Consider the following 13716-nt stretch of genomic DNA (forward strand, 5'->3'; position numbering starts at 1 on the left):
GAACATAGCTGAAGAAAACTTTTAAATTATTTTTGGCCTCTCTTGGTAGCCTGAACTCATTCTGACCTTTGGCTCTCTTGATCTTCCTTCTGCAACTGTTGGCTAGTTGTGTACACCCTTCCTTCTTGATTTTCCCATTCTTCCATTTCTTATACATGCCCTTCTTAAATCTCAGTTCATCTGTAAGTATATGCAACCACACTGATTTCTTTAGATGCCTCCCATTTTTCTTTGAATTTTCTACATTTGTGCTTTCAATATTTCACCTTTAAGAAATTCTCATCCGTCTTGGACTCCTTTCTCTTTCTGTATTTATGACAATGCGATCTCACCCAGTATGTTGAAACCAACCTTCCTTATGAAAAGCTCTTGCAATAATATGCCTTTTAAACTTTTGATAGTGCTGCACAATCCTGTGTGCTGTGCTCCCCTTCCCTCCCCTTGTTATTTTTAGTGGTTTCCAATGTAGTGCTGTCTGATGGCATGCTACTTTAAGAATAATGTGCCTTTCTAATTTCAATTCTCTGCCTCCCTCTCCTGGTCAAAGTGAAATATTGCATGGTTGCTGTTATATACTGCAGAGTGTGTATGGGGGGAATTGCATACAACATATTTGCAATTCTTCTGTACTTTCACTTTCATGTGAGGTAGCTTTGGCTAATGTAGAGCTACTGCTGAGCAGAAATTTGGAAATTGCATTCAAACTCTAGTCTTTGCACACTGATCACTAGCCATATATTCCACAAACACTACTTTAATAAACAGACTCTTCAGGCTACTTGCTTTTATCATACCCAGTCTGTCTTTAATGTGAAAGGTGATGATTAAGGAGTAAAAGTCATGGTGTTGCTGATACATTAATACGTTTTAAAATGCAAACGTTAGTTAGGGCTTCTTTTGCAAATTAAGTAAGAAAAATATCTGTTCAGGGTAGCCATCTGTTCTGTATACAAAACACAGTTCTCTGTCTGAAGGAGTTGTTTGTTTTAAGGGCTATCCTCTCCAAGTGCAGTTTAAAGATTAAAGAACTGTAAGAAGGGAGAACAGGACCATTGAAGGGACCCAAACTTTGGCAAAAAAGAGAAGAAAAAATGCAAACAGAAAATAAGGCATACTAAAAAAAAAGAATTTGTGGAACGTTTTGCTACAAACATATAGACACATTGTGGCTTAGATGCTGAAGTCTCCCACTGCAGTGCTCCCCATGGTTATTGGTGCTGATTTTGATTTCTTTAATAATGTAGTTTGCAGTGTTGAATTAATTGACAGTAAGCCTCTTTGTATCAGGTAGTACATAAATAATGACTTGGTATTCTGGTTATAAATGACCTGATGAACATGGATGTCCATAAAGTTTAAATGATTAGTTCTTGTTCTTTTGTAGTAAATCCTGAAATAGTAAATCTTTTAAAATCTTGAGCAAATCAATACATTATTCTTAAATTAAATCAATCATAAAATATTCTGCATTAAGTGCCCATCTGTATTTTAAACTAAATGTATTTGGCTCTGTTTACTTGTAGGTGCTTGGAACCCCAAATGAAGATTCATGGCCTGGAGTTCATTCTCTGCCACATTTCAAGCCAGGTAGGTTTCAAGACCTTGTCATCAGATTTCATATTTAAATACCATTTCTATTGCGAAAAGATTCTGGCATTATAAACAAAGGTGCCCTTTCAGATTTCACCTGATGAGTACGCTGCAACCTGCTTCTAGCTATATAGGAAGCTGGTCTTGGTTTGTCTGGTTCAGTATTGTCCGCATTGATTAGCAATGATTCTCCTGGGTTTCATACTGGAATCTTTCACAGCCTGGAGATGCCAGGAATTGACCTTGGCACCTTCTGCGTGCCCAGTAGTTGCTCTGTCACTGTGCTCTGACCCTTTCCAAGTTACTGCGTAGTCACTGTGCTTTGTCTTGGCCATTCTTTCCCCAAACTTCAACCAGAGAAGTGAGGCTGTTTACATTACCATCTTTCCATTCTCTCTATAGGCCTTGCTCAGGTTAGTAGTGCTACTCCCTACAGGATCTCAGGAAAGTCATCCTCACCCTGTTGGTTTATAAATCTTAGTGGCAAACATCACTATTATATGCCCCTCTGAGATACCTTACTTCTGCAGAGATACCCTGGCACCGTCAGGGTGACATAGCTCTAACTTAGCCATTGGCCAGTTGGCATCTCAACTGCATACTGAAAATTTATCTCAATAAAATTGACTTGCATTTTTTAGTTTCACCTATTCTTTGTATAAATGATGTAACGTAATGTAACATCTGATGTCCAATCATTTACTCTCCAGAATTTCACTGGGTTTAGTTTAATGTCATCTTAGTCATTTGTTTTTATCTGAATGCTGATAACTTCCTGAAGAGGAGCCCCTGTTTTGCTGAAGACTGCCCAAACTCCCTTTATTACTAGGTACATGTGGTCATGGTTTCAACTAAGCACACAGAAAGTGGAAGTTGGTATAGAATCCCGCTTCCTAAGAATCTCAACCTTCTAAGTTAAAATGTTTGATAAGTTGTTATCCCCGCTCTTGTCCCTGAATATCATCTTGGAAATGTGTTTGTTGTAAGCCATAATACATTTTCATTTTCCCTGTTGTTTTTAAAAAATTCCACTCTCTTACCAACTCTCTCCTAATTTTGCTATAAAATTGACACTCTTCTACACTTTATAAATATAAATTTAAAGTATTTGGTCTTCCAACCCCCTGGAAATACAAAGTAGCTAACATTTCAGAAAATATGATTTAAAAATAAATGCATAAATTTAAGAATACAAGCTAGGTTACTTTGAAAGGCACTCATTTTAGTACATTGCTAAGGCTGCTACTGTTGTTTAATTCTGTAAAAATGTGGTGGTGTTTTTCCAGTGAAGAATTTGAGTTTAGAATAGTTTACTTCAGAGGTAGTTGACTACGGCTCCCATAATTCCTTATCATTAACCATGCTGGTTGAGGCTGATGGAGTCCAGCAGCATCTGAAAAGCATCACAGTGGCTAGCATACTTGAAAAATTGGGGGGTTTTGCCAGTAGGTGGCAGTCAAGAAACCTTTCTGAGCTGGTTAATTCTGTTTGATTTTATTTTAATTTGTGTATATGTGTCGTGTGTTTGTAATTTTTCTTAATAGAGCGGATTCAGGGAAACACACTGAAAAGGGAATGTTATATTGGCTATATTTTAAGATGGCCATTGTGTTAGATTTATGTTTCTCTGGTTAAATGCTATATGCTTTGCTAGTTGTGATTTAAAACACTAGCTTTAAAACACTGTAGTTGGAAAGGTACAGATGATTGTCAGTTGGAAAAAGCCAGCTGAATGTTATCACTCTTTTTCTGTGAGTAATAATTTTTTAGACTCTTGTGCTTTCAAACTTGATCTAATTCTATACAAATTTGTAATCCAAAATATTATCCTTTACTAGCAACTATTATTTGTAGGCTTCATTACTTCTCAAAAGTGCCAAGTGCTCTGAATTCCCTTTGGCAGAAACAAATTAGATGTGGTTGCAGTAGATCAATACAGATGTAAACATGGATGTAAACATTCTTAACAGCGAAAAGAATGGGTGGATGAGTCTGGGAGAAGTCGAACAGTCTTCACCCACAGTCCAACAGTCTCTCCACACCTGGTGATTTCTCCTCAACTGAGCTTCAATACTAGAAGTGCGTGAGGAAAGAGAGAGTGGGAAAACCTCTTTCCCAGGTTTCCATGTGATTTGATCAGATTTGTATTTTAAATACATGGATTTGCTGCCATTATATTTGGCTGCTAGATAAGCATCTTATTGATGCTCTTAGTTTAACACTTTGGTATTAATGTGGGAGGAAAGTTTTTTGGTTCTTTTTATAAAGTAAAAAAAAAAATTGTTTCTGCGTTTGCTTTATAATGGAATCTAAGAACCTTAAGGCTGATTTAAACTGCATGGCTCCCACACAGAAGCTGCAAAAATCCTTTTCACACACACTGACAGGTGTGATGCAAAAGAACTCACAAATGTGCTGCTTCTTCACTCGTACAGTATTTTTCTCCACATGAAATACTGCATTCCTCTGATGATAATAGTGCCTTCATATAGCAGGTAAAATGCATACTGACAAAAGCTATCAAATTGTGTGCTCACTGCACTGTAATCATGCATTTCTGCCTAGTGTGTCTATCAATGCAGAAGTTTGTCTATTTTTTTGTTCCAATTCTAATTGACTTAGGAAAAAAGTATGCAGAAAACACTGATGAAGAGAAAGTTAGCATCTGCTAAAAGGCTTTGATGTCTAAGCTTAGCTAGGTTTTCAGCAGAAAACAAGAGATTTTGAGCAGAAGGAAGAAAGTCATTAACAGCTACTAAGTTTAAAATGGCTGGTGACAATTAAATATCTACAACTTTTTACATTTCATTGATTATTTCATTTCTATACTGCTTAATATATTAAAAATAACTCTTAAGCAATGTATAAAAACAAACTTCAGAGTTCAAAATCCATGTCATCTTAAACTATTATCAGCACCCTAATTTAAGAAACTCCCCCTGCCTTTCCAAGGTGTGATTTGGTATAACATAATGTTGAGACAGTATTCCTTCCTGGGATGATTGTATAATAATCTATTCTGGGCAGAAACTGTGGCAGTACTGGCCCAAGATACAGACTGAACTGGTATCAAAGGATGTACATAGTTCCGCATTTTTCCGTGTGCAAGACAACCTTTTTTGACCCAAAAATGAGGTTCAAAATTTAGGCTCGTCTTATACACAGGTAGTGCAGAGGGGGAGATGCGCGAATGGTTTTTTGGCATGAGCCTGTATTGTAAGCGGCAATTGGCCGCTTGATTGGTCGGGGGGGGGGGAGATGCCAAAAATTGCTCACCTGCCGGAACGAAGTACAAGCCCAAGATTGTAAGCGCCGATTATAAGTGACGCAAGCGGTTGTGTGCTGCGTTCTGGCGGGTGAGTGATTTTTGGCATTCCGCCCAATAATCCTCCCTGAAAGCTCACCCCCCCCCCCCATTTTCTAAATTTTGAGGCCCCAAAAATAGGGGTCGTCTTATAGACAGAAAAATACGGTATATTATTGCTGTGTCATGTTTTGCACTATCATACAAGGGTTTAACAAAAAAACAAAAAAATTAAGATATTTCAAAGAACTAATCCATGCTCAAGTTCTCCTCTGAGCCAAAAGCAAAACACCAGAAAACCTCCTATTTTATTCAACTTCTTGCAACCTTCCAGGCAAGATAATTAGCACTTACTCATTATTGCAGAACACAGTGCTCTTCTTTCTAGGACTAAACTATGAACATCAGTACTTTTCCTCTCTCACACTCCTTGTTGTGTTGCCTTAGGAGCCTAGCACACAAAATCAAATGGATAAAAAGCACGCTTCTGTTTCCTTCTCTGTGATATATGAAGACCAGTAGAGGGATGCTGGGATCCAGGCCCCTAAAGCAGTATGTGGGATTAATTAGTAACTTTGTTAAGGAGCTGCTCTGAACAGTAAAATATCCCTGTTAGACATTTCTGGTGCAAACTGAAGTAGGAACTCAAATCAATGAGAGAGTAGGAGATATCAGGTGAACATGGGGGAAAATAGTAGGCAAATATGCACACTTAATCAGATAAAATGTAATAAAACAAATGCATGCACTGCCTCTTTTCTGCCCTGCTTTGAGCTTGTACTTTTCCTTTCCGCCCAGAGTGGCTGGGGAAACTCAGCCGGATGGGCAGGGTATAAATAAATTATTATTATTATTATTATTATTATTATTATTATTATTATTATTATTATTATTATTATTTCCTCAGGGTGCCTCCCCCACATTTCTTTCCCTCGGAGTCAAGGCAGTTTAGCTGTTTAGTTCATCAATGCTATTAGGCATGAGCATACTAGATAATAAATAAATGTGCTTTTGGAAACAGCTCGAAAGTGTTATTAAAAAGTCAAAATTAATGTAATAGGTGTGTGTACAAAAAACAACACAGTTTAATAGGCTTTTTATGCTGTAGAGCAGGGGTCCTCAAACTTTTTAAACAGGAGGCCAGTTCACTGTCCCTCAAACCCTATAGTTTGAAAAAAATATGAACGAATTCCTATGTACACTGCACATATTTTATTTGTAGTGCACAAAAAACAGGAAAAACAATACAATATTTAAAATGAACAATTTTAATCAACATAAACTTATAAGTATTTCAGTGGGAAATATGGGCCTGCTTTTGGCTAATGAGATGGTCAATATCTGGTTTCATATTTGTCACTGCTAGTCACAGCACTGTCAGGACGGTCCTATACTTTCGCCAACAGTGCAGTCATTTCCCATTTATTATAAAGGTCCTTCCTCCTCAGTGGGAGGGCAGAGAGAGCTTTAGAATAATTTGCTTTCCAGAAATAATTTCCAATGCCACCCCTGAGGTCCAAGCTCAGTGCGATCTTTCCCCATTCCAACTCTAGAACACTTAAATGACTCGCGGGGAATTCTGTGAAGATCAATGGCCACCTCCAGCACTCAGCGCAACAGGAAGGACAGCAAGCCGGCTCTCTTTCTCTTTCCCTCCCGCTCTTCCTCAGGCAGCATCCCACTCAAGTTGGCCCTGGCGATCAAAAATATCTCTCCCCTCATCCCACGAGTAGCCAGGTGCAGACTCCTTGCAGCACAAACAGACCAGCAGCCTCACCCCCAGCTCTGGCATTCATGCTGATCCTGAGGTTTGAGGAACTCTCTGGCAAAGGGAGAGGCGGGGAGAGGAACCAACTTTAAAATAGCAACACAGCTTGATCTCCCAGCCGGACTCTCCCTGCTGTTACTGCCGCTGAGACCAAAGGCAGCGGGAAAGAGGCAGCCCGCCACGTGACTCCTGCTGGCGAGGAAGAGCAGTGGCAGCAGCAGCAGGCGAGCACCAAGCTGGAGGTAGAAGCGGTGCGGCTGCTGCCTTCTCCCTCGGCCAGGGGTGCAATGAATGCTTCTTATAGGATGCTGGCCAAGGCCAGTGTCGCGAACTCTCTGCTTAAGACTGGAGGGTGGGGAAGGGAATGGTGGAGGCGGCAGGTGGTAGGCCGGGTTTAGGACCCTGGCAGGCTGGATCCGGGGCGCAGAATGTACTTTGAAGACCCCTGCTATAGAGAATGGCAAGTCAGAGAAGGTGTTTTGTTTTTAAAGAAAAGACATCAAACTTTTAAAATTTACTCTTGAACACTGTAATGGATGTATACCTGAACCTTAAATTAGTTTTTCAGGATTAGGTAAATCCAAGTTTTACATGATTTTGTTGTCACAATGTAGACTTATTTATCAAAGTTAGGTATTAATATTCTGAATATTATCTGGAAATCAAAATTTCATCCTGTGTTTTGGGTAACCAAATTGGAAGACTACATTTGATTCTCATAAATGCCAAATGCTGTGTTTCCAATAAAGGTTATCATGGATTTTTTTGCCTTAATATAGAAGTTACCAGTGATAAGTCAAAACACCATACAGGTATATTTATTTTAAAATAATAATAATAAAGTAGGCCAGCAGTTGTTATCCAATAGCTTTATTTGCCTAGAGAGTTTATGAAGTGATTTATAGACATCTTGGAGAGCAAGATGAGTAAATAAGGTACTCAGGAGATTTGGGGCAATAATTAGGCAACCAGAGACCATAATTGTGCTGCAAGTGATGTAGTTTGAAATTCAGGAGCAATAAAATTCTATTTTTCCTCTAAAAGGATTATTTTCTCCCCTGAGATTTGTAAATGTGGTGCTTACTGAATTGCTTTAAGAAAGGTTTAGAGCAGAGCATAAGGCTTTTAAGAATTTTGAACAGAAAAAATGCAAATAAGAGGTATGTAGTCTCACAGTTCCCAACTCATTTTAGTCCAGAATAAGTTTGAAATAACATTTGGGCAGCAAAATAATTTAGATTCATAAAACGGTCCATAAATTGCCCCACTTCCCACAAAGTCCTTACATGCTACTAACTATATGTTCCAAACAATGACTGCTGTGATCCTTTTATACTGTAACAGTGGTGAAGTTGTAGTCTAGTCTCCTTACATTGTAGCCTCCCTACAGCTCTCTAGCTTACTTTTCACTCTCTCACACACATACATATATATAATTTTATATGGTGATGGGTGGATAAGAAATATTATAAAATTGCTCCAGCCATGTATAGTATGTGTAGTAGTAGTAGTAGTAATAGTCCACCAGCCCCTTCTCTCAGCCAATTTCCCTTGAAACTCTTCTGGGTAATTTGCAAGCTAAGTTTGTATTCAGAACGTTCGTGGTAGGAGTGAAAGCAACTTGAAAGGGAAAGTTGCAGAGGAAAAGAGTTTTCTGTAAGTCATCTTAGAAGAAGTTGCGTCCTGAAAGGTGTGGGAAATAGATAATGGTAGTAAATAATAATTAAATAAATGTTAGTCCTACGCAATGTTTTCAAAAGTCATTTCATTTTCTTGCAACATGCCCATGGATCTCTCTGTCCTTTTATATCCTGAATCACAAGGGGATGGTATTTCTAATCCATATTCCCTTTACTGGGAATTCCCCCTTTTAGTCTATTGCAGGAAAAACAACACAGCATTCTGTGGCACCTTAAAAGACTTAGCACATTTTATTGTGGTATGAGCTTTTATGAACTAGTGTCCTTTTTATTAGATGCAAGATTTCAGTTGATAAGGTTATGCCTCAATAAAAAATGTTCGTCGTTTTGTTTTCATTTTAGTTTGAGTTGGAACCTGACAATATCTCTTAGTAAACCCAAAATAAGCTAGTATAGCCTTCTGTTGGTATCTAGGGACAGTCCAAAATAAAACCATACAACACACAGTTCCAGTTGGCAAGTTGGAAAGGGCAAGGAAGCAAGATTTGGCAAGAATTTCAGATGTTTTCCATTCATGCTCTACACTGCATGTTTGAGAATGAAGTTACCGTATTTTTCGCCCTATAGGATGCACTTTTTCCCCTCCAAAAATGAAGGGGAAATTTGTGTGCGTCCTATGGGGTGAATGCAGGCTTTCGCTGAAGCCTGGAGAGCGAGGAGGGTCGGTGCGCACCGACCCCTCTCGCTCTCCAGGCTTCAGGAAGCTATCCGCTAGCCGTGGGAGACGCAGCTCTCCCACGGCTAGCAGAGAGCTTGCTGGCACCCAGAAGCTTGGGACGCGCTGAGCTCAGCACGCCCCAAGCTTCGCACAGCCCTCCGCTAGCCATGGGAGAGCCGCGCGACTTCGCGCAGCTCTCCCACGGCTTGCGGATAGCAGCCTGTTCTGGGGGCTGGGGTCGGGGGAAGCTTGGGCTTCCCCCACCCCAGCCCCGCACCTGGGGGGGAAATAATTTTTTTTTCTTTATTTCCCCCCCAAAAAACTAGGTGCGTCCTATGGGCCGGTGCGTCCTATGGGGCGAAAAATACGGTAATTTTATAGATTTTGTTTCTTGTCCAGATTTGCTCCCACTGGCACTTTAAAAAATGTTAGGGGCTTTGAGTCTTTGTTTACATTATTTTGTAAATTCTGTTTTATTTTTTCACATTTAACAAATGAAACATTTTAGTGCTGCCACTTCCATCTGTTTTGTTACACTAAACTAAGCATATTGATTGTCACTTATGCTTCAGTATCTTTGTCAGGCTATATCGTTGATTTGCCTGTCGCTTCATCTCTTCTCTCAAACCTGCTGCTCTGTCACTGAATGTTTTTTTCAAGCTCAGTGTACAGTAGATATAGCCAATGTGGTGCCCTCCAGATGCTGTTGGTCTAAAACGCCCATCAGGGATGGTCAGGGATGACCATGTTTGCTGGAACTTACGGGAGTCCAACAACATCTCGAAGGCACCATGTGGGTTATTTTCTCTCTTGTTTTTGTATCCGGCCCAGGACCCAGACATGAAGGAGGAAGAAGCTAGGCATGCTTTACTGCAGGGATAGGGAAACTCAGGCTAATAATCATGCAATAATTCCATCCCTTACTCCTGCAAAACAGGAAGAAAGTAAAATTAGTACTTCTTTCCCTTCACTGATGGTTGAGGAATTGTGAACAATAAAGAACTTTTGTTTCTTGAGCTACTATTATGGGCAAAGGAACAAGTAATTACTGTAATTGTGGGACTGTGGTTATTCTTATCCAAGTAGAGGTTTATATGGGTTGCATACCTCCCAGCTTGTCTCTACACAAGAGCCTGTGTTTCAGTTCATTTTTCTTCCTGTTGCTGTTATAGATTACTTCATCAGGGATATGGAGCCATGAAACAAATGCTCAAGTGGATGTGTTTGTGTACAAGAAATATAATCTGACTGTATAAAGTTTCCTGCTGTACTGTTCTTCAACCCTGCGCCCCCAGATATTGTTGGGTTAGAACTCTTTACCTAGATGGTAGCCCAATGGATTCATGGGAGTTGTAGTCCAACAATATCTGTGAACACAAGGTTGAAGAACACTGTCCTGGTTCATAATGTTATTAAGCCAGATTATTGACTGGTATTTGCATTTAAGACCTCACCAGTATTAAAAAAAATCAGTGGCCTCCATGCACAATTCAGGGTGCTGGTTTTTTCCTATAAACTCTGGAAGGCTTGCAGCCAAATTTCTGAAGGACCAGAGGCTCTCCTAGGAACCTGTTTGGTTTTAAAAAATTCTTAAGTAGAAGTCCTGCTCTAGGATGTCACCACAGTCAGCAGTTTATGGCAATCAGAGACAAGGCCTTTTCAGTGGTGGTTTCCAGTTGTGGAATAGTATCTCCCAGAGGCATTCAGCTGGTGCCTACATGAATAATTATTAGGCATCATGTGAATTTAATTCTGTTTTCTTGAGCTTTTTTTGTTACTCCTTTTACTGTTGATGTTGTAGTTTGTTCTCAGCTTTTGGGGTAGGTGGGTGTTAAATATAGCTTGGAAACTTGTGTTGAATAGCAGTATTAAAAAAATAGTTAACATTTTTTTTTAATGTGACTGAGCCGCACAATAAGTTATATTTGTTGTATTTATTAGACTATTTTAAGTATGTTTCCTATATAGGTTCATACAAAACAGGAGATCTTTATTTTTTGTTACAGATCGGTTTACACAGTACAGTGCAAAAAACCTTAGGCAAGCCTGGAATAAGTAAGTCTTTTATTATCATGTTCTATCAATGTTGCTGATTTCTTGCCAATTGTCCTTCCTAATTAAGAATATATATCCCTTCACATTTTGGAATATTGTTTGTATTTCATATATCAGAAGCTACCCAGATTACTTTTTGCCTCAAATGTTAGAAGTATATTTTTGTGCTTGAGGATATACTGTAGGAAATTAACAATGCACAAAGGCAAGTTATACTGGTTATGAACCTGTAGGTTAGTTGGAGATGGATGAGTAAGTGGATTAAGAACAGAATAACTGGAAATACTCATATGCCTAAAGGTGATTCTGCTACTTCTAGGCTCTATTCTGGCTGACAGTACAATCCATAGGCTACATAAACTGATATACTGGGATGTATTTAGTCCCACTGTGTACTTATTCGTATCATGGGGCAAATAAAGTCAATAATAGCATTGGATTAAAAAGTATAATTTGCATAAGGTATACATTTCTGGTAAGCTCTTACTGAAAATTATTCTGATTAAACTTAGTACCTTTTATTTTCCAATGTCCTGATATGATCACAATAAAAGCCAAAAGAATATCCTTATTAAAAATTATCTTAACATATTCTGAGCTCTTTGTGTGCCTTTGCAAAAGGATTGTTCTTCAGTTTAAATGATGTGATGAATAAATGCATGAAAGTTATCACAATAGTACAGTAGTTCAAAATGGAAAAGATTTAGTTTGCCAATTTTACATAAACATTCATGAAATATGGAAGGGATTTCCACCTTTTCTGATGCAAACATTTCAGTGTTGTATTACCGATTATGAATATCTCTGTGGATAATGATGTTTATATTAACATTTTAATTGAAAACATCCTGTTGTTGTTTTGAAATTGACTTGGTTTCAAACATTTGTCAACTGCTTGTTTAATGCATTTGTTTAAGTTCAAATAAACAGTATGAGGGCTTGGTTACATTCATATACAGCAAGTGGGACTAGAAAAATGTTGCAGTGCGGAGTACTTCAGTTTAGTATTTCAGCTGGCCAGCCATTTCTTCTTTTACAAGGTTCCATTCTATTCCTTTCCCCCCTGGTTTTCTGTCCCCCCCCCTACAGCCAAACAGATCCTCTGCAGTGTGTGGCCACTGTATGTCATTTGGGGTGTGGGTGTGGGTGTCCCTGGGTGTCCCCCCCCCCCAATTTTCCCTGGTAACCTAGGGGTTCTCTATAATATCTCTCTCCCCTTCGCATGGGTGGTGCCATTTTGGCTACGTGAAGATGGACACTCAGAAAAAGAGATTGCTATTAATATTTGTATGACTAGTCCTATGAGAAGTTCCAGTTTTATGCCTATAAAATGTGAATTGACTCTGAAAGGTGGTAATTTCTGAAAACTGGAGAGTATACAAGGGTGAGCCTCGTTGGCAGACTTATGGGATTTGTTTGATGAAGATGTTTGCCAAGCCATGTGTCTAGCTGGACTTGGTGAAAAGGGATGCACATTTTCAAATTTGAGTTGAATTACATAAAAAAAATTTACATCCCCTTAGACTTATCAAGTTGTACCAAACTTTCCATTTAACTGTTGAAGTTCTAAGGGAAAATATAATAGTAACTAAGATAATGTGATTGGGAGTTGGTTTTAAAATCTTTGATTTGCAGAGTTGGGGAACAAACCACAACCATGGACATTAAAGGGCAGGATGTACACAGTTATACAACACAACATTATTTTAATCTTTTCCTGAAATTTAAAAGGAGATTGAAACCTTTTCAGAATAAGACAAAATCAAAACTTTGCATTTGAATCTGTAGAGGAAACACTTTAATCTCCTTAAAACACTATGACTTTTTGCCATGTGTTGATTTCAGCTGTGTTTATCTACAGGTTTAGTTCTTAACTATAGAGTCTATATCAGTTTTTCCTCCAAGAGAAAAGGCAATACTCATATCTGTTCAACATAACTCTAGTTTAAAGTATGAATGTTCACATATGTGGATAAAAGCTATCTCTTCCTATCCAGAACCAACCCTGAAGAAGCCTTGAACACCGTTGGCAAAAGTCTATGTTTGCTTTGGCTTTTCATAATGAAAAGCTATTGGGGCTGATAATACAAGTGACCCATATTTTACTTGGCAGTGTAAAATTGTATCCAGAGTATTAAGGTGTTAAATATATTTTATATACTTTATATATAAAACATAAAGCTGTTAGCACAACATGCAGATGTATTTAGACCTCTAACTTGTTAGGTACTGAATAATTATATCATAGGCAGTATATAACTTGAGGTAGCTGTGTCTTTCAAACCAAATTCTGGTACCTGGCATTATGAGCTCTATTATCAGGCAATACAACAGGAATTTTCTTTTTTGCTACAGATAGGTAGCCGTGTTGGTCTGCCATAGTCAAAACAAAAAAAAATTCCTTCCAGTAGCACCTTAAAGACCAACTAAGTTAGTTCTTGGTATGAGCTTTCGTGTGCATGCACACTTGGTATCTGAAGTGTGCATGCACACGAAAGCTCATACCAAGAACTAACTTAGTTGGTCTTTAAGGTGCTACTGGAAGGAATTTTTTTTGTTTTTTCTTTTTTGCAACTGTGTCAAAATTAAAGGAACACTTTGGACACTTGGGGGAGCACTTGGGTTAGTTCAGTAGGCAACA

At 38.6% G+C, this 13716-nt stretch overlaps 1 protein-coding gene across 5 annotated transcripts in view; it reads left to right on the forward strand.

Moving 5' to 3' along the window:
* CDK14 (cyclin dependent kinase 14) overlaps nt 1-13716 on the forward strand; it is a 228510-nt gene that overhangs the window by 140347 nt on the left and 74447 nt on the right. For all 5 annotated transcript variants that reach the window (XM_077936923.1, XM_077936922.1, XM_028750584.2 and 2 more), the window contains 2 exons: nt 1524-1587; nt 11027-11075. In XM_077936923.1, the coding sequence (XP_077793049.1) occupies nt 1524-1587; nt 11027-11075 (113 nt within the window). The remainder of the gene's footprint in view (nt 1-1523; nt 1588-11026; nt 11076-13716) is intronic.

This window comes from Podarcis muralis, chromosome 12 (assembly GCF_964188315.1).
Source record: "Podarcis muralis chromosome 12, rPodMur119.hap1.1, whole genome shotgun sequence".
In the NCBI taxonomy this organism is placed as follows: Eukaryota; Metazoa; Chordata; class Lepidosauria; order Squamata; family Lacertidae; genus Podarcis; species Podarcis muralis.